At 36.2% G+C, this 22,036-nt stretch overlaps 1 protein-coding gene across 3 annotated transcripts in view; it reads left to right on the plus strand.

Annotated features, from left to right (window-relative positions):
• Positions 1-22,036, plus strand: part of PCDH17 (protocadherin 17) — a 161,578-nt gene that overhangs the window by 66,381 nt on the left and 73,161 nt on the right. For all 3 annotated transcript variants that reach the window (XR_012881401.1, XM_075852307.1, XM_075852306.1), the window contains one exon: positions 13,274-13,336. Coding sequence is in view for 2 of the 3 variants with exons in the window: in XM_075852307.1 (XP_075708422.1) it covers positions 13,274-13,336 (63 nt within the window). In the remaining variant the exon portion in view is untranslated. The remainder of the gene's footprint in view (positions 1-13,273; positions 13,337-22,036) is intronic.

Raw genomic sequence — 22,036 nt, forward strand, 5'->3', positions numbered from 1 at the left:
TCTTCATTCATTTACTCAGCACATAGTGATCTTGCTAGATCATGATGTGCAGTCACCTACTTACACATTAACGTTACTAAAGTGTATTGACAGTGAATAGACATTCTTCCAGCCAGGATGCGATGTCTATTCACAATCCCGACACTTCGGTAACGTTTGTATTAACGTTTGCGATTAGTAGCAGGGCAACGGCTGTAATACACAGCCACAGCCCCGCTCTGACGCCGGTGAGAAGAGAAACATCTTCTCTCCGCCGGTATCCCCTTGAATGCCGCGATCAAAGCTGATCGCGGCATTCAAAGTAAATAAGAGAAGGGGGGACTGCCCTTTGATCACATCACAGAAAATCCCTGTGACGCGATCAAAGCCCATAACTTGTATGGTCAGACAGCCTAGGGTCCATTGTCTGACCATATTTCCTGTTGTTAGGGTCTACTGAGGTTTGCCCTTACAACTGCCTGTGTAGAATCAGTACACAGGCTAATGTACTGGCACATAGATATATGCCAGTACATTACAGTTAAAAATAAAAATCAAAATGAAAAATCCCTCTATGGATTAAAAAAAAAAGTTTAATTAATTTAAAAAAAAATTATGTTACATGAAAAAAAAGTAGTAAAAAAATACACAGAAATACACAATTTTTTTTACAATAAATAAACTTTTTAAAATATAAGTCCCAAAACTTTAAATAATATAGACATATTTGGTATCTCCACAACCGTAACAACCTGTACGACAAATGTATAACATTATTTATGATCATCGGTGTATGGTGTAAAAATAATAAAATTGCAGCAGAACTGCTTTTTTTCTACATATTCATCAAAATAAAAATTTATATCAATTAAACAATAATGTATTTGTACCAAAAAAATGGTACCTACATAAAGTACAACTTGTGCCGCAAAAAAAACAAAGTCTCATACAACTACGTCGTACAAAAAATAAAAAGTTATGAGCGTCGGGTTGCAAAGAGGGAAATATAAAAAAAATTGTTCTGTCCTTAAGGGGTTAAACTGTATTCAAATGTGGACAAGCAAATTTACATTATTTTTCCAAAATTTCATGTAATGCAGGCTGATAAGGGGAGGATGAAAATTGTGATTAGCCTTGAGTCCCTCCTTAGGCTCCAGGGTACAGAGGATTAGTATTTCCCTATGCAGTCCGGCAGTTTAATCGCTCCTTCGTGTAATGGGAAGCTTATATTTCATGTAGTTCTTCTACCCAATGTAAATGATTTGTATATTCGGTCAGCATCCCAGGTAATATAAAATTATTTTATATAATAGTTAACAGTTTTGCATGAGCTTGCTTGTTTAAAAGCTCCACTTGCTAATGGACCGACACTGATAATGATCTGGATTATCGTGAGCATCAATCCCTAGAAGTACTCATTTATAATATATGACCAATGCTATTAAAAACAGGACACTTATTTAAAGCTCAGTTTCTTATCAATAATATTCTTTGATTTTACATCTATATTCACATGCATAATACCAGTGCATTCTATATTCTCCTTGGTAACAAATTAGGTCAATTAAAGGGCCCAGAAATCGTAGAAGTCGTTAACAAAAATCCTAGGAGTTCAGAAAAGCAGCTCATTTAATAGAATATTGGTGGGCCTCTCCTTCTCAATTTTTCCATTTTCTTGAAAACTGCAGATTTTCGTGGTGTGGAATACTCAAAATACCGCAATGTAATTTCTATTGTATATTTTGAGGGTTGACCTTGCACAAGACCTTGCTTTGCAAGTAATAAATGCCAGAAAGATTATTATTTTCTGACCTTTTACCATAGTGGTTCTCTGCTTATAATTGGACATTGATCTGTATAAATATGTTGTGGAATTTTTATAGAAGACATTTCACACTAGAGCTACCCTCTTTAATTTTAAGCAGCAGCTTATTCTATACTACGCAAATGAAAGCTTCATAGGAGAAAAAAAAAATCCTCATTGGAATGGATTGGAGAACATTATAGCTTTTACGGTGCCACAGAAAATAAATAAACCACTTCATCATGATTTTCCTACAGCATAGCAGAAAGAGTGCTATTTGACCATAATCATGTGTAGTGGCTCTCAGTGGGAAATTAAACATTTTAAAAGCATCCGATAGCCTTATTACAAGGAATTTAGGGCGGTTTTTAGTGCATTTGGCCACTTCAGAATACATTAAATACCCCCATCATTGCACACTTGGATCACAACCCATCTTTTTTACATTACCAGGACTTCAGCCTATGCAGAGACTGGATCAAATCAGTTAAATTGTATGCCAAGGAAATCTGAGCCACTAGCTCTTTTCTTGCAAGAAACAGTCATTTCTCTGGCGGACTATAACTGTCATCCTCCGCGGCTCACCTTTTAGTCCTTGATACAAGGACAAACATAGAAACAATATATGGAATTTAAGAGCAAGGCAGCCATTCATTGTTTGAATGGATATTATGTTTTATGAGCTAAACAATACATGTAATAAAAATGCTTATACCAAATTGAGTCAAGAATGAGGTGAAAAAACATTCAATCTTTTATACTATATTATTATTATTATTTTCAATCTAGCTAAACATCGCAAATCTACAAGCAGCACACACAGATGGAAATTGTCTGCTATTATATATACTGTATATTTTTTTACAGAATAGCAGCACTTTCTTTTTCTACTTTTTACGTTGGTTTTTGTGAAAAATTATTGTACTTCATATGTCATTTGAGTTAGTTATAGAGCTGAATTTGTGGCCAACCTTGAAGAATAAGAACTCATGCACACAGGTATGAAATCTGCACATGGGTCATACATTTCCTTAGTAGGGAGCCACAGGGCATCCACGCACTGTCATCCAGGCTCTGACGGGTATTGCATGCGTGGATAATGCTTTTTATAGAGAATACCTCCGGATATATGGCTACTAATTTTTTCTGTTGGATCCATACGGAACTCGACAGAAAAAACTCTGTATGCCAACATATAAGATGGGAGGCATACAGAGGTTCAGTGGAGGTTGAATGTACCACTCCATGCCATAATATGCATCTGTGAAACAGCCCCCAGTTTGTACAAATCTATCAGTTTTTGCAAAACCATCAGCAACAGCACAAAACACTTCCATATCCCAGACTCCAGATAGTTCAACTTCCCTACACTAATATTTTGAACCCAACTGCAGCTGTGTGAGTAGCTCTGCGACAAGAGGGTTTTCCATCTCTTCATGTAAACAAGAATGTTCTAATTCACAGACGGCAAGCAGAGTTCTTTAAATAGGGAGGAATTGAAACAAAAAGTATATTAGAAAGTTCACTATGCAATTAATAGTTAGCTGGAAAGCTACTTTTATAGTCTTGCACAGTAAGTTATCTTTATTGTAACCTATCCCGCTTTTTAATGATATCCAATGCTTTATATGGGTCCTGTCAAACTCAAATTTATATGCTGTGTATATGGAGCAATATACTGAGCACTTGTTGCTCTTTCCCAAAGAAATATATCTCCATAGGACCCCATTGTATTGTCTTTGTATATAGGTCATAAGGTCAAAAGCAAATGAAATAAAATAGGGGACCTGCCGACATATATAGTCTTATAAGAGAACATTTATTTTTATATCTTCACATTACATTAGAGCGCTTGCCTAATAATTGAACATTAGATTCATTATTGTCAGTTTACTTAGCTGAAATTTGAACTTTATGGTAGAATTTAATGAAAGCTTGGATCTTATTAGACCAATTTATCTGAGAACAATGGAAGCAAATGACAGGTACGTAAACAAAGCGTTTTCATAATTCCCAGAGGTCTAGTCGTCTTGTGTGCTTCACTTCAGATGATATCCTGCATCTTTAGGAAATGATCTTAGTGCCCTGTTTTTCATTACAATTTAAAAGTAGTATCTGACATCGCCACTGTTAGCCTCAGATAATGACGCTGACACAAATGCACTTTGACTTATTGAATACCGTTCTTTCTCTGCTTTTATTAGCACATTAAAGAACAAAAACCTTGCGTGCCAGACAACGGCACCTTACTGGATTTCCGAGTCTAAACAAAGAACAGTCAATAAAACCTGTGTTAAAAATTAGATTGACTAATACTAAACCTTTCAAATGATACCCCAGTGCTCCCAATTATTGGCTGCTTCTGTTTAACCAATAAAATGAGTAACACGTAGAAAAAACGATGAACCAAGCTTTATTCTCTCAAACTTATTTCCAGCGGGATTGTGCCGAATGCTACATAAACTGTTATTATGTTCACTCAATAGATAGAATTAAATGAGGTTTCTCACCGGAGTAAAGGTCATGGGAGAAAGGACACAGCAGAATTATTACATGGAATTGCCAGCTATTATTAGGTCGGTTATGGGATTATTTGTGCTTTAATTTGAAATTTTTTGCAATGCAGCATTTTATTCGGAAATGTCAAATATTTAAATAGAAAAGGTTGCGTTAAAGTATAATGCGTTTTCCAGTTCAGGAATGCTGCTCAAGAGATTTTTTTTCCCGACAATTTACAGCTACATTTACGTGTACGGTGTGAGGAATTTTATGGAGAAATTGTGTCGTTTTCCTGATGTGACAGGAAATCTCACTATAAGTCATCAATCATAGTAGAACTTAGTTTTGCATGATGTATCCGCTCCTTGAACTGCGTAGCATGACAAGATAACACCTCATGCAAGATATCGATGACTTGGATTAAGAATTTATGTAGAATCTCAGTGGAAGCGAGTGTCACGCTTATGGTTCAGTGTCTAACAGGGAATTAAGAGATTTGCATTTTGTAAAACATTATCCGGCAGTGAAATATACGGCAATAAATTCCTCAAACAAGCTCGAAAATATAAGTTATTAGGTCATGTAATTACTAATAATCTGATGCATATAGCCTTAGAGCTTCCTGTTTAATTAATTGCTTATAGACATGATTTAAAATGTACCCATTTTTCAAGGTGCACTGCCAACTACCGAAATAAGGTCTCAATAGGTGTTGATCAAACATAAAAATCTGCTACTTTTTTCACTGGATGATTGATTTTACGGAGTATGTACACTTTTGCAGACAATAGCTTCAATTACCGTACATCAGTACATCTAAAATAAAAAAATAAAGCATCTTTGATTATAGCTAAGATGAAAAACCTTTTACTATTTTGTATATACATCTCCTATGCAGACCTATGTGTCACCATGGTCGCAGATTACAAACCAACCCTGTGTCTGGTCTGATCCTGTGCTATACCTACCCCTTCTTCTTGCAAACCTACGGATAGTAGAAAAGAGGGCAGGTGAAGTGGACTAACATATGATTGCAGGATCAGACTACACACAAGGGTGTTTGTATAGGAGCTGTATACACAATACAGTAGATCATATGTAATCAAGACTATAAAGTTGCTTTACTTTTTATTTAGACGCAATGGAGAAAATACACAATTTGTTGCAAAAGTGCACATACCCTTAGAATGGAGTAGGAAACTTACCACAATACTATTTCTGGTCTCCTACATGGACACATACGGGTTGTCACCTAGTTTTTTAAAAACCCTGAAAAAGGGATAAATGTGCATTGCTATTTAATGAAATTGCACAATAATACAGATTTATATTGCATACAGGATCTATAGTAAGCTGGGTGACTACTCCTGTGGGCACTATGGATGTCATTAGTGGCTGTTACCCATGCAGGAGATCTAGGTAACAGAGTAAAATATTAAAGGGGCCATCCAGGATTAGAAAAACATGGCTTTCCCCCCTCCAAACAGCGCCACATCTGTCCACAAGTTCCTTGTGGTATCGTACCTCAGTCCTGTTCATTTCGATAGAGCTGGGCTGCAATACCAGACACAACCCATGGACAGAAGTGGCGCTATTTTTGGAAGAAAGCACACAATTTTTTTCTATTCCTGGGCAACTCCTTTAATAGACTCACACAAGAAGACACCTCATTGACTTACTTGTGAGTCTAAGTATTTTATTTTTTTCATTACTGATCAATATTTGACTAGTGCGATATTTGCAGATACAGTTACTAAAATAATTTTAAGTCTTTTGTTGAAAACCATAAAGAGATGCTTACAAATTGGAAAGCGCTGGGCTCCATAGTCTTTGCAGCAATTTTATTGCTCTCTTAGCTTAAATAGTTCAGCTAGAATATACTATAGAAAAGTCTTGCTGTGAAAATACCTGTGTATTCATCCATCAGCCTTAGAAAGGAGATGAGAAGCTTGAATACCGAATATGTCAATAGAGGGTTGTGCATCTATTAACTTCCTGTAGGATGAATAAACCTTGTGTAATGAATAGGCGGATTCTCTACTGTTTAATGTATACAAGATAGTGCTTATGAATATAGAGGTGCAGATATGTTACCAGTAGTCCCTTATAACAGAATACATTATTGATAATTGCTATTACACTATGTAATTTATTTGGTCAAGTTACATGCACAGATGTTAAATACATATCACAGGAAATACAATAGTAAAATTGCATTTCCTCCTTAAAGGAGTTGTCCACTTTACAGAACCCATTTTCATATACCCTATTAGGGGATTCTGAGTTAATAGAGGAGTGTTCCCTCTTCAGGATCCTCATCTCCTTGTCAGAATGAAGAACAGTTACAAAGAGCATCTCCCACTCTGGAGGACTTATCCTGCCCTGCATTACATAGACAACCAATTGATTTAAATTAGAACTGTGTAATGCTTAATTTTGCCTGTGGTGGCACTGCAGGGAAATTGAACACTTTCTGCCAGGTTTTCCTACAGATTTCAACTGATTACTTGGGGTCCCAGCAGGGCGACACTTTGCGATCTGCTTATTGTTGAGGAAACCTTCTAACAAGTAGGGATTGTCCAAAACGCAAAGCCCTTTTTAGTAAAAAAACAAACCATATACTACACAAGTTGATCTCTTTTGTAAAATGTCTTACATTTGTATTCAGCCATAATACAACCATATAGCTATGATTATAGCTTCCTCATCACTCAGCTCTCCAAGCCTTCGCAATGGAAAATATTTCTAGTTATCAATATGGATGTGAGACATCCATGACCAGATAGATAGATAGATAGATAGATAGATAGATAGATAGATAGATAGATAGATAGATAGATAGATAGATAGATAGAGATACCCATCACACACACCTTTGAGCTGTAAAAGTTGCCATATTGGCGGTCACCCAGCTCAGCCAAGAAACCGGTATAAGAATGTAATGGCTGAATAAAATTTTGAACAACCTGACAGAAGTGGATAACTTAAGGGTTTTCTATTTAGGATATATCATTACCATGTGTTCTGTGGGATATGACCAATGGAACATCAATGGTCTATTAGAACAAAGGGGCTGCATAACTAGAAGCTCAGGGAACATTTTTTCTGAAGTTTAATCCGATGACACTTTATTTTAGGAACTGGTCGTTTTCACAGTGGTTAGACCCTACCAATTAGATTGGGATGACATATCATAGCCATAAACTATCACTTACTATGGTTCGAAAACCCCTTCAAGGACTTACGCTTAGTATTGATTTTTTTTCATGTTTGGGGAAATATTCATAAAATAGTTGGGCTCTTTTTGTTTACTTATACATTTTGGAGTGAACTGGCAAGGCTAATGGGGAATGTTGCTAGTGGAATTCGTAGTGTTCCTTTAAACATGTTACATATTTTTTTTTTCATTTTGGATGAAAGCTCAAACAAGTGAAATAATCATCCTTTATATCTAATCAGGACTTTCTTCATTTGAGTGCTATTTATGATTGGCTAACTTCCAATAAAGTTTTCGTTTTTTAGGATAAAGCAGTTCTACTGGATAAAATACGTTTTATGTTGTGTATGTATGAGTTTATTAAACAGAATGATTGTGCTTGAATGGGTTTTATTTTGCTTTTGTGCACCATGCCTAAAATATATGGAAAATAAATTGTGAAACATCCTCTCTGCCCACTCAGTGCCATGAAGCATTCACCTTCTCAATAAATTATAGACCAGGAATAAAATTTACTGTATATTCACAGTATAAGGATTGATGTGTAACTGTCAAGAGAAAATTTAAATTAAGATATCACTTCATATAGTCTACACACATGATGACACTGCCAGTCTTAAATAACAAATGTATGCTTTCTAGTTTTCAATATGATATTCAAATTGGCCTCAAATGTTAATATAATGAGCATTGTTAATGTTGCGTATTAAAGTTACATATTTTTCCTTTTATTACTACAGTGCTGTAAACTGTTAAAGGGCATGTCTACTTTGAACAATTCACTTTTGTAAGAAGGGTCCTCCCATGATAAGCTCATTACAGGATCTCTCACTACTGGGACCCCCAGTGATTAGCTGTAATCTGTGGGGTAAACTTGAGGCAAATGTGATCAATTCCCCTGCAGCACCACCACAGGGAGAATGAAGCATTACACAGTGCTAATTAAAATCAATGGACTGACTGTGTAAGGCACAGACGTGTCTGGTTCTCCGGAGCAAGAGATGCTCCTTGTACCCACACTTCACTCTTGCTAGTAGCTGAGGGGCATGAATGGGGAACCCTTTTCTATAACCTCAAAACCCACTAATAGGGTATTTGAAAATGTGTTTTCTTAACCAGACAGCCCCTAATCAATTCAGCTAAGAAAGTACTGGAGTCATTGTTATCATCATCATCGTTACCCTTGATTGAGCATGTTTAAGCATTATTAATGCATAATGATAATAATAATAATAATTATAATAATAATAATAGTAATGATAATAATAAATACTACACTTAACAATATTATTATTATTACAATTGTAATTTATATTATTATTATTTGTAGTTTTTGCATATATGCATAGATAAATACCATTTTGGTTTTCAAATTAAGGGCATTCATATCTTTTACAAATCAGAAAATTGAGGTGCACATTCTATACAAATGTATATAGCCTTCATTTTTGGATGAAGCAAGGACTCTCATTGCTTAGATAATGACCCTAAATGCTCCTCCCCTGCAAAAACATATAACTGAGGTGTGAACAGGTTCTGATACCAAAATAATAATAATAATAATAATTAAAATCATAATTAAAAAAAAAATAATACAACATCACGTGCATGAAAGGGTTATTCCCATCTTATAAAGTGATGGCATATCTCCAGGATATGCCATCCCTTTCTCGCCAGTCCTGACAATAAAGGGTCTGCAGTGCTGCCTTAGTTCTGTGTTCCCTTTAAAGTTTTTCCTGCATATCAGCTTTGTCGGCCACCAACTGTCCAGAGAACTACAACATGGTCCCATTCTCTTGATAATGTGGCCATAAGTGCAGGGAAAAACAGTGCAGGGGCCGCAGCACTAAAGCAGGGCTGCACTCCTTTTATTCTCAGGATAACTGGGGGTTCCAGAGGTCGGACCCCAATTGATCAGAAAGTGATCACATATCTTAGCGATAAGAAAACTACTTTAAAATCAGACAATGTACCGTATTAAATATAAAGATTGAAGAATATTTCTGCTAGTGTCTCCAATAAGAGAGAGAGAGAAAGAAAGACAGTGATAACAAGTTACTGTACATTGTCACAACCTCCCCGAGGCAAGCATCATACATACAAACACACTTACGTATCTTATGCAGAAAACCAGCCTACTGTAGTCTAAAGACATTCAAATAAGCCGGCAGTAACTAATGCAGAAGTTTAAAGAAGCCCCCACTTGTCAAGGTCATGCTCCCCTTATCTATAATGTGTATAAGATTAATCAATTTATAGAATTCTGTTTCCTCCATTAATTATTTTTATACTTTTACAATACATAATATATGCCGCCAACATCTTAAAATATCCCACCATAAGGCTGAATTTGTGACTGTCTGTAATTTTAGCAATATTCAATTCTCTTGGTAGACATTCCTCCATGTCTCCACTCTGTCTGCCTACAGCGTCTCAAGTTAACATGCCAACCTACTGTTCCTTACTAGCGCAGCGTCCATGGAGCTTTTTTCTTGAAATTATTTACTAATCAGTAATGAATTTCATTACGACTATGTATTTATTTGACATCATGCATAAATGTAAATATAACAATAATTATTTACTGGTCATTGGATATCTATGTATTATATTTATAACAATATGCATTTTCCTGAGCACCTTCATGTAATTGTTGACAGTTTTTTATGTATTTTTTGTTTCAATTCAATTTTAACTTTGTTTTAACCCAATCTCTTGTATGTTTTGCTGTTTCTTGTGTGTGTTTATATAAAGTGCAGAATAATGTTAGGTACTGCCAATTGAATAAATGAAAGATTTATTTACCACTTGACTATATCTTGTCTTAAGGAATATCTTCTCAGTGATGATAAGGATATTGTCTAAAATTAACAATAATAATAATAGTATAATAAAATTACAGTTTGTATCACTGTTAACTTATGAGAATGCGATCACAAAATTTGCCAGTGCCTTGTTTTTAGATGAGGGCACCACAGCGATACAGCGTTGTCCATCAGTCACAGTATAACTGCAGGATTAACATGTTGCCCTCTTGGAAAAAAAATTCCGAGTGACCTTAAGACCTTCGCAAAAAATGAAACATGATCAGACATTATGTGATGTTTGCAAGGTAAAAAATTGATAGGGAAACATTGAGGTTGAGGCACAAATTGCAGTTATGCTGCAGTGTTCCTACGACCCATGGGCGAAAATGTGTTTACATACAGAGGAATTTCCGAATTGGTTACCTCTGCTCAGTCTCCTGCTTTTGGCCTTGTCAAATTCCGCACTATATTATAATTCTGTTCCGTAAACAAGTGCCAGCTTTTTAGACATTGTGGATGACCCATTATAGAAATGTAACTATATTTCCAATGAGAAAAAAATAAATAACAGAGCACATTTTCTGCAGACAAACGGATGGATTAAGGAAGTACTCGCTTCGCTTTGCCCAACATGCCCCGTAAACTTTTATCGAATTATTTTCGGGTCTTCTTCTCAAATTACCTTCTAAAAAAAATCCGGATTTTTTTTTAGAGAGTGGAACACTGAGTTACATACCACCTTTTCGAGGGAAGAAACCAATGAAATAATGCGTATCTTCCATGGTTTCTTTACGTGTGTACGCATGCTGAAAAGCTCATTTAAGCTTATGACAAGGTGTTATAGGACTCTGGCTTTCCTATGAAACTGAATCTAGCTCTCTCAGATGTCTGCTAGAAGTGTGAGACCCACACAGGCACTAAGTTACTTATTTGGTGCAATTGTCCATTAATTTAGACATTTTGACTCGTAGTATCTCAATAATAATAAAATATGTTTAACTACAAAAAGAAAATGAAAGCCAGAACTCATAAATGCGTGGAAACCTTCTACCAGTTTACGTCCCTCAAAAACTATTTATATCGACCCTTGGCAGAAGGTTGGTCCTGCGTGAACTTAGATGTGATCGATAATAGCTGGATCCTGCGTATACAGGATACATAGGAGTTGTATCTCAAAAAGTAAATAATAATAATAAAAACCTATTTATATCGACCCTTGGCAGAAGGTTGGTCCTGCGTGAACTTAGATGTGATCGATAATAGCTGGATCCTGCGTATACAGGATACATAGGAGTTGTATCTCAAAAAGTAAATAATAATAATAAAAACCTATTTAAAACTTGCTTAAAATCACATAATACACTGTTTTATTCATAAAAATTTGGAGTGCAAAGGTTTACATATCCTTTAAGACTATTTTATGTACATAATGCTTATTCTGACTATTCAGCATATTTTCCTTTTAAAGATAGGATGGAATGACCATTTGATTTGTTATGTTGGCATTGTTATTACTTGTATGGCGAATTGTCATGAATTTTTCTTTTGCAGTCCGTGTGTCACTGATTCCGCATTATCACTTGTAATGAATTTTGTATTTAAAAGTGTCCTTCTTTGTGGACCTTTAAGTCCTCCTTTAATGCTTTACAGTTTTAAAGGCTATGTAAACCTTTGATTGGAATTTAAAAAAAAAAATAAAAGCAGGATTTAATGTATAGAGAATACAGAGCAGCTGTATCTAAAAAAGTAAAACAAATTTTTAATAAAGACTAATTATAAAGTTACACCAAACACACTATCTAAGGCCCCATGCACACGAACGTAAAAACACCAGTAATTACGGGCTGTAATTACGGGCCCATAGACTTCTATTGGCCACGGGTACCTCCCCATATGCTTACGGGAAGGTGCCCGTGCCGTTAAAAAATATAGAACATGTCCTATTTCAGGCCGTAATAATGGCACAGGCAGGCCCATAGAAGTCTATGGGGCTCCCGTAATTACGGGTGTCTTACGTGTGTGCACCCATAATTATGGGCGCGTTGCTAGGCGACGTCAGGGGATAGTCACTGTCCAGGGTGCCAAAAGAGTTAAACGATCAGCAGTAACTCGTTCAGCAACCTGAACAGTGACTACCGATCACAATATAGATCAACCTGTAAAAAAAATAGAAGTTCATACTTACCCAGAACTCCCTGCTTCTTCCTCCCGGGATGACGTTTGAGCCCATGTGACCGCTGCAGACAATAACAGGCCAATCACAGGCTGCAGCGGTCACGTGGACTGCCGCGTCATCCAGGGAGGTCGGACTGGATATCAAGAGAGGGACGCGTCACCAAGACAACGGCCAGGTAACTATGAATTTCTTTTACTGTTTCTGCGGAAAGGGCTGTCCCTTCTCTCTATCCTGCACTGATAGAGAGAAGGGGCTGCCGAGTAGTACAGTGTAATTTTGCAGTGAAAATGTGCCCGTAAATACGGGTGGAATACGTGTGACCAAGGACCCGTATTTACGCCTGTATTTACGGGAGGACAAAAATATGTTCGTGTGCATGAGGCCTTAGCCTGTTTATATTTTTTTTTAAATGACCCTCAAAGGTTTACAAAGGCTTTACTTTATTTGATTCTGTAATATGAAAACTTTTAAATAAAAAGAAATTTGACAAAAAAATAAATAAAAGAAGTACATGAAATGCAGTTTTCATAACCTATCCAACACTTTGGGTCAGACGCTACTAAACTGTATCTAACAAACTATCCAGAATATATGATAATGCAAAACTTTTTAGGTCCTATTAGTGCTGGATTAAAGAAATTTACCTGAATGCTAATATAATTCAAAGTATTAAAATATTTCCAGATCAAAAATTAAACTTATTTATTGCACCTATTCGCTTTACAAAATATATTTTAGACATGATTGTGGTATAAGGTTTAGCTCATAGTATTCTATGTTTGCACTTTCAGATCCATGTTGTAAAACTCTGGAGCGTTGTAATGCAAAGTCTATGTGCAAGACTGTCTGTACAGGTAAGAACCATATGTTTTTGTATGTACATAATATCCCCTCTCCTACTGTACTCCTTGTGTATTTCACACAGTCAACTGTGGTTGACCTGAATATATACAATTTGATTTAGATTGCAAAAAGGAATGATTATTTTGCCAAAAAATCTAATTCAGCTCTGCTACATGTATTTGCATCACTTTTGGGGTTGGACTAGGGTCAGATTCATTTATTTTTCTGACCGGTTTTGAACAACCTGTACTAAAGAAAAATGGGTCTATAACAACAGTGACCAGTCCTCTTTAAGTGGAAATATTCCAACTATTTAAAATTAATACATTCAATCTGATTTCATCTATTTCTTATATAAGACTGCAAACCAGCTTTGACAGGTCTGTGCACGTTAAAATTCACAAAATTAGAATAAATTTAAATTTTCCCAAGTTAAGTGTTCTCTAACTTTGTCATAATGACAAATTCATTTACTGGATACAGCAATCATGTTTTAATTCTTTCCATACAATTGAGAGAGATTTCTTCTTTATTGCATGAAAATACAGGTCCTCCCTGAAGATTCAGCTGCATAGCAAGTGTACGGGAATCTCAATTTTTTTTATTGGATATACTTGGGGAACTTATTTGGAACTTTCCTTTATATATATACCTGTCAGATAGGTGGAGAGGTCCAACCCCTGGGAGCCCCACCGATCATGTGAATGGAGGTGCCTGGTCCTCATTCTCGATGAAATAGTGGCCGCACATGTATTGTCACTATGGCTATGTAAACCTTCTAAAGCAATTTTTTTTGAATAGAAAGATCAGTGTGTTTTCTGCAACTTTGTAATTCATTTTTATTAAAAATTATCTTCAATTTTTGAGATTTAGCTGCTTCGTATTCTCTATACAGAGCAGCTGTATCGTGCGCTAAGACCTGAATCCGTCAGGATTCACCTATAATCGATCACATATAAGTTATGAACTTAATCGTGATCGGTGACAGCTCAATCCTGCGTGTCAGAGACGTGTCAGAGACGTGTCAGAGACGCACAGGACCTGCTGACACTGAACCCGTTGGTCCCGCAGACCTGACGGGTACAGGATTCAGCGTAAGATACAGTTGCTCTGTATACGGAATACAGAGCAGCTTTAACTTAAAATGTAAAAATAATTTCTAATAAAGACTAACTATAAAATTGCACAAAACAAACTGATTGAACTTTTTATTAAAAAATAAAATAAATATTGCTTTCAAAGGTATACATAGCCTTTAAAGACAATGAGATATATGGAAACGCTGTGTCCGTATCCCTTATTGACTTTAATGCAAGATGACAGCGCATACGTAGTCATCTCTCCACTGACTTTGGGGACCGGGCTCCTTCTCTAATATACTTCTATTACTGGAATCACTTTACATTATGAGCAGGAAAAATGTGATAGTTGAGTAGGTAAGCGTCAAGGAAATAAAATTCCTCTGTAATTGTCTGTCACAAGGTTGCCACTTACAGCTTAAATTCTGTCTTTGACACAGCAGGGACAGGTTATTGTAAAACACCCGTACAACATCGGATTACTGAGGAATTCTCCCCTAGTAGCAATGCCTTTAGCAGATAAACCTGTGTAATATGGCATCTGATGGCACACAGCACTTTTTTTGTCAGATTTATACAGATCTGATCAAAAAATTCACTTCCATGGGTGCCATATCACAGCTCTGTACATCTTGGAGGTTGTATGGAGTTGTAATCTGGCCATGTACGTGAGGTCTAACAGTGGGAATTTTCAATTTCCCGCTGCTTTATTCCTGTAAAGGAATTCATTTTACTAATAGTTGAGTCAGGGAATCGATGATTATACAATTACCTAACTAAAAAAACATTAAACGTGACAAGAATATGCATATACAGCAGTTGCAAATCATAGCAAGGATATGTGATGTCAAAGTTTTTTCCTTTTCCTAACAACTCCTTTTTGACATTCTTTTTGTTGTATGGACTATCACGGCTTGCTTCTGCTTTGTACCACATCTAAGGGGTTGTCCGGTTTCAGTGAATTAATGTTTTGTTTTTTTTGCATAATTAAAAGTTATACAATTTTCCAATATACTTTCTGTATTAATTCCTCACGGTTTTCAAGATCTCTGCTTGTTGTTATTCAGCAGGAATATTCATTGTTTACCTCCAGTGGATAAAATTCTATCCATGGTCATGTGATGGACACACAGGTGCTGGGATTGTTAGGCTGGGTTCACACGACCTATTTTCAGACGTAAACGAGGCGTATTATGCCTCGTTTTACGTCTGAAAATAGGGCTCCAATACGTCGGCAAACATCTGCCCATTCATTTGAATGGGTTTGCCGACGTACTGTGCCGACGACCTGTAATTTACGCGTCGTCGTTTGACAGCTGTCAAAAGACGACGCGTAAAATTACAGCCTCGTCAAAAGAAGTGCAGGACACTTCTTGGGAAGTTTTTGGGGCTGTTTTCTCATAGACTCTATTGAAAACAGCTCCAAAAACGGCTGAAAAAACGGCGCGAAAAACACAGCGAAAAACGTGATTTGCTCAAAAAACGTCTGAAAATCGGGGGCTGTTTTCCCTTGAAAACAGCTCCGTATTTTCAGACGTTTTTGGCTCAGCGTGTGAACATACCCTTAGAAGACACAGCCTTGATACTGTAACGAGCCGTGCACCTGTGTGTCCATCACATGACCATGGACAGAATTTTATCCACTGGAAGTAAACAATAAATGTTCCTACTGAATAACAACAAGCAGAAATTTTGGAAACCGTGAGGAATGAATACACAAAGTATATTGGAATATTGTGTAACATATAATTATACAAAAAATTGAATGTGAATTTGCTGAAACCGGACGACCGCTTTAAGCTATAAATGTCATTATTTCTGTAAAAGTTTTATATGATGAGAGAATAATTCTGCGGAACAGTCATGGAGTTCACACAGTGCATCCTACACATGTACCGTACTTGCCAATGTATCTGAAAAAAACTCAGTCCTTATTACGATTATTAAATAAGAACAAAACTAAGTGGGCTGTTCAGCTTTGTGTTTAGTGAGTATTTGACTAATGATGTCTACATAATACATCTGAAAAGATTAAAGAAGAAAGAACAATAATTATCGAATAACATTGAAAGCAAGTGGGCCTGGAGGAAAATTAACATGTACTTAATTTTACATTAAGTGCTAGTCTATGAACTTTTCTACTGAGGTGAAATGTATGATTATTCTAAACATTCGTGAATAGATTTAAACGTGCGTGTCACTTTAATTTATGTTCTGGGGAAGATAGCTGCTGCCTATAAACATATCTCATTGTTTTTGTCTATCCTCATAGAAAACCTTGTTGTTGTCTTCCAGAATCAGATATGTGCTTCTGCTCTACTGAGTGGCTGCGGGATATTGATTATGCTATGTAGTCATTGCTTTTTTCAGTTCATTATCTGTTGAGGGTCTAGGGATGAATACGTGTCACAGTGCAGTCGCTTGTACAGTCTGTTATGATTTTTTAATATTGTCTATTTATAGGAAAGTTTTTGGTTTTCACTTAAAATTACTTTTGAAAAGGAAAAAAAGAACACAGATGTGAGCAGAGGGTAATAGGGAATAGTTAGTAAATTTTCATTTGAGATTTGGCATGATCAGTTTCTTATTTTGTGCCAAGTTTCATACAGAGACGCAAATTTGCCCTGTGGGTCGAATATTTTTTATAACATTTTGCGGTACTTTGCAGAATCACACAGATGTGTCCACCCTTCTTTTCCTGAATTGCGTTAAGTTATACAATTTGTCATAATACCAATTAAATACAATCTCACACCATCCAGTATAAAAAGTATAAATTAAATGTATACTTTTTTTTAACATGGGTGTCTATAGGTGACGGATGGCATCCTTCAGTGGCATCTGTCACAGCCATTCAGTAAAAAAACAAATGGGTTAAATGCATCCTTTTTTTTTAACATGGAAGTCTATGGGCAATGACTGACCGACGGATGTCTCTGATGGATTCAATCCGCCGGCCAGCCATTCCCCATAGACTCCCATGTTAAAAAAAACTTATGTTTTTTTTAACATGGGAGTCTTTGGGCAAGAAATGCCTGGTGGATGGTACAATTAGAGGTATGCCTTTTTACATATTTGTTAAACATCTCACGCCATAAATTTCGGGATATGTCGGGTTTGTTGGGATATGTGGTTTTTATGGTCAAAATATTGAATTTCGTAGCTAAAAATAAATATGGATCTTCGTTATAAAGGATGAATATTTTTCATTTCGAATTTCGAAGCTATAAACAAATATGGATCTTAGTTATGAAGGATAAATGCTCCTTTATTGGATCTAAGTCCAAACATGCGGGGCAAGAAAACGTTTTTTTGGAAGAGAAAGATGCACCACAGAGTAGACATTCCTAATCTGCTGGAATAGTTTTTTCTTAATTATTATTATTATTGGTGATCTACAGTTGTTGAGGATCAGAAGTTCTTTTGTACTGTGCTCCAATGTTTTTTAGTATGCCAAAACCTCTGGGTAAAATAAGTGAAACTGCTATAGGGGTTGCAGAGTTAGAAATCTCAAACGGCACCTATATCTTGGACACTTATCTATTGTCCACCCAGCCACAAGAACAACAGGACTATATGGAGGTAGTGCAGTTGTACAATCACTTGTTTCTAAATTGACAATCATGTTACCATGGTAAGGGAAGCTTTCTCAATGTACAATTCTATACTGAATGTCATCATTACATACAGTGGCACTTGAAGTCATTGACATTAGGTGGAGGGGCCAAAAAAAACGAATTATGCCACTGGATTAAGGGTTCCTGGATCTCAATGGATGATTATGCTTATACTGTGACCCAGTTTAGACATAGTTGGTACAGGTTTGGGAGAAGAAAAAAAAAACACAAGAAAAAAAATAGCCCCTATTGGCATTAATGTCAGATATAAGAGAGATTAAAATAAACCCTGCATAAAATGAGTTGAGAAAACCGTATGTAATTCTAAGATGTGTTCCTAAATTTGGAGGCTGTGACATGATTCTCAGTGAGACGTAGTGTCCATCTAGTTTATATACATTTCTTGTTCACTTTTCCTTTGGCACAGCAGGTGGTACAATGTTATATTTGTAAAATTTGCTACATTTGTGTGATATTTTGAACGTGTTTCCTTCACATTTTTCTCAATGGCTTGAAAGCAAGTATCACATTATAAGCAGTAGTAGGCTGGAGATTAGGTATCCATGTGAATATATTTTAGGTGGACAATTAAGATGTAAAAGGGCAAATTTTTTACCTATTTTTCTTAGGCTTGAAAGTCATGCATTGTATAATATTGGCACATATAGTATATCCAGTCCTATTTTTTCTCTACTTCTAGGGTTAAGACATGGGAAAAATATATGATGGGATTGACCTCGGAGATACATTTATATTGATTCCAACTAGCCTTATTCCGCAATGGTCTTGTAGATAGTATACCAGTGGTGTATATTATGTACTAGAGGGATATGAATAATAAAACAAGCGCTGCTATGCAAGTCAGAATACCATCCCTGCGAGTGATCATAGATGATCCTTTTCTCCTCCTCTACTCTTTCCACGCTTTAGTTACACTCGATATAAGGCAAACCTATGCATTGCTCAGGGAGATCACGTCTCTGCTCAGTTTATACTTATATACAATACACGTTCGCTCGCTGAAAAAAGAATGGACCGCAGTAGTGTTATACCAAATGACAAAGTAAACTTTTAATGCAAAGTTTTTATTCTTCTCACAAAACAGCATAATAAAAAGACATATAAAAAATTCATGTATTTGGGAATTTACCTATACCCTCTAATCATTGAAACACACTCATTTTATTTTTGTAGATTGACAATTTTTTTTCTTTATTTGCATACCACGTACTAGATGAAGTAACTGAAACATGTGCAGAATTTTTATTTTTTTTGTTAATAAAGGTATACAGTATTGAAACATATGGGAATATTTATGTCTGAATCCTTAATAAAAGCAGTGGCTACATACTCCTGGTTGTAACAAAAGAACTTTAGTGCTAAGCTCCGGAAATTTCTTGTTTCCATAGCAACCTTAAAACTGAACAACATATTTGTATATGTGTTCGCTTGTATACAATTGTTTTCAGATTATGGGCATATATTAAAAAGTAATGCCATGAGCGGTGATTATTGAAACAGCTTTACTGTTGCCACCAGACATAAAAATGGTGTTAAATGGTTAATTACTCCTTCGCAATGTTCCACTGCTGGCCAACTTGCTCCATAAACTTCATATGGATATGAAAAATGTTCTGTTGCGTTTTCATATCCACAATATCTGGATATGGTACAGTAGCTTACAAGAGTTTTGCTCTAGAACTAAGAAATTATTAACTTGCAGTAAATGAGACAATGACAACTGAACCTATGCAGAACATGTGTAGCTAAGCATGAAGACAGAGATGTAGTTTGAATCTCCTGGGCATTGTTGCCCAATATGTACCAGGCCCAACCCAACTGTCTAATGCCATTTACAGTTTAACAGTCCCCTTATATGGCAAAGTGGCCTTAGGGTCCCTTGAGATGCTGGGAAAGGTGGTGCAGCGGCAGCCCCTGTACCCCTTTAGCTACTCTATAGCTTTACGAGTATTGGTTAGCATTGCACAGGGCACAAATGTAGAAAATGTAAAAGTCAGAAAACAGTCATTCAAAACAATGAGAACATCATGCAAAACGTTTGTGCATTCTACCTCTTTATGTCGGAGTGACCCCAAAATGTTACGTTGGAGTATTTGATATACCATTTATGTTCTCCTTATAAGTTAAATGGTAGGTATTGCCAAACTAGATCTTTTTTTATTTTGTTTGAGATTAGGCTTTTGAGCATTTCATTTGAGATGAGTTGGTGATGAGCGATTACGCAGTTGTACATTTTTTTTGCATATGTCATAAATAATCTTCTTTCTATCTTGTTGGATCAACATATTAGAGTTCACAGATTGTCTCTGTGCACATGACTGACGTATAAGCTCCATTTTTACCATTTTTAAATTATATTTCCCACCACTGACTTTTAGTATATGTATCCAAATGTAAATTTCACCAAATTGACCAAACTGGCTGAAATAGTTTATAGGTCACATCTTAACATCAAGCCGAGGCAATGGACTCCAGTAATACATACTAGCTTAATGCATTTGGCTAGGAAAAGTGGTGATGGCCACTCATACCGAAATAGTTCTCTTCATTTAATTCATTCAAATGACCCATCATGAAGGCTGTTTATATGCTGACTGTGAAAGATTTTATAGAAATGACACACAGTCGTATCTGGAACCTGACTCCTGGCTTTGTGTATTAATAGTAATGGGCCATTAAATATCACATGAGAGTCGTCTGATGTGAAATAGCTGTCATTATTAACACTTCAAGAGTTGAAACATGAATTTGTGTTTACATTAAAAACATCCTTTAGATGTACACACTGTCATGTTTTCTCAGTTAACCATCTACTTAGGGTCCTTTTTACATGGCCGTAGGTGGTCGGCGCTCGTTTTCTCCTTTCACAAGTAGATATGTTTGGGGACGAGCACTTGTTACTACGATCGCTCGTCCACATACATTTATATCGTGTCAGCAGCGCGTCTCCTGTTTACACAGGGAGATGCGCTGCCCATAATATTTTTGGCTGCATAAACGCTACAATCAGCCGCTTGCTCGTTTATCTGCTGATTGTTGCCCTGTTTACACAGGGCAACGATCGGGAACGAGCGTTCTGAGAACGCTGGTGTGCCTAATAATTGTCCCATGTAAAAGAGTCTTCAGATGCAGAAGGCAGAGAAGCATTTCTATGCCCCAAGCCCCATACGCCACAGTTGGAAATTTTTAGTCATGAAAATATGTGCACTTCTGAATGAGGTCTCCTTGTCAAGGCAGGTGGGCCTAGACAATTTGATCAAAATGTGTGCTAAGAACCTCACATTTATAAGTGTGTATTGTGTATTGTTCTCTTTTTGTCTTTTCATATGTAATGCAATATAGAGTTGCATGTAAATAAGCACACCCAAGCCTGTAGCTAATGCCCCCCGCCCATGATAAGTTTTTAAGGCCAAATTTTGGTCTGTTAAGAGTCCTGCTTTTACGACTATAGAACCTCTTTAACAACATGCCAAGTAAGCCAGCAGCTCAGATAAGGAACATCGTAAACGAATGTATTATCTTACCGAATAGGCAATAAAGGATATGGTTATGTTATGACACGTGAGGTTTTATTCTGCTGTGACTAATATTGTGTATCTGATGGATCACTGACTTATAAATAGGAATCAGAGCATAATATAAGGGAGGTGCAAATGAAATAAAGTAAAAATAAAAATGGAAAACTAATGAGAGCGTGGAAATGATGACTGTTTATGTAGCTAATTAAAATCTTTCATTAAAAGCATTTTTGTATATATTTGGTTAGGCATGCATGAAAATGTGTGAATTTGTGTATTCTCGTCTTTTATAGAGTGACAAAGTAAGTATTTGTGTAGGAAGAGAACAAATGCAAATGAGAAATGAGCTTTTGCTGTTAAAGCAAATCACTGTAAATTTGCAAATAGCACCTTATTACATTACAGTGAAAAGTGTGATCTATCTCGGCACATTATGTATTGTTCAATAACACGTCCTACAACGAAACGAGCCGTAT

The sequence above is a fragment of the Rhinoderma darwinii genome, chromosome 2 (assembly GCF_050947455.1).
Source record: "Rhinoderma darwinii isolate aRhiDar2 chromosome 2, aRhiDar2.hap1, whole genome shotgun sequence".
Classification (NCBI taxonomy): Eukaryota; Metazoa; Chordata; class Amphibia; order Anura; family Rhinodermatidae; genus Rhinoderma; species Rhinoderma darwinii.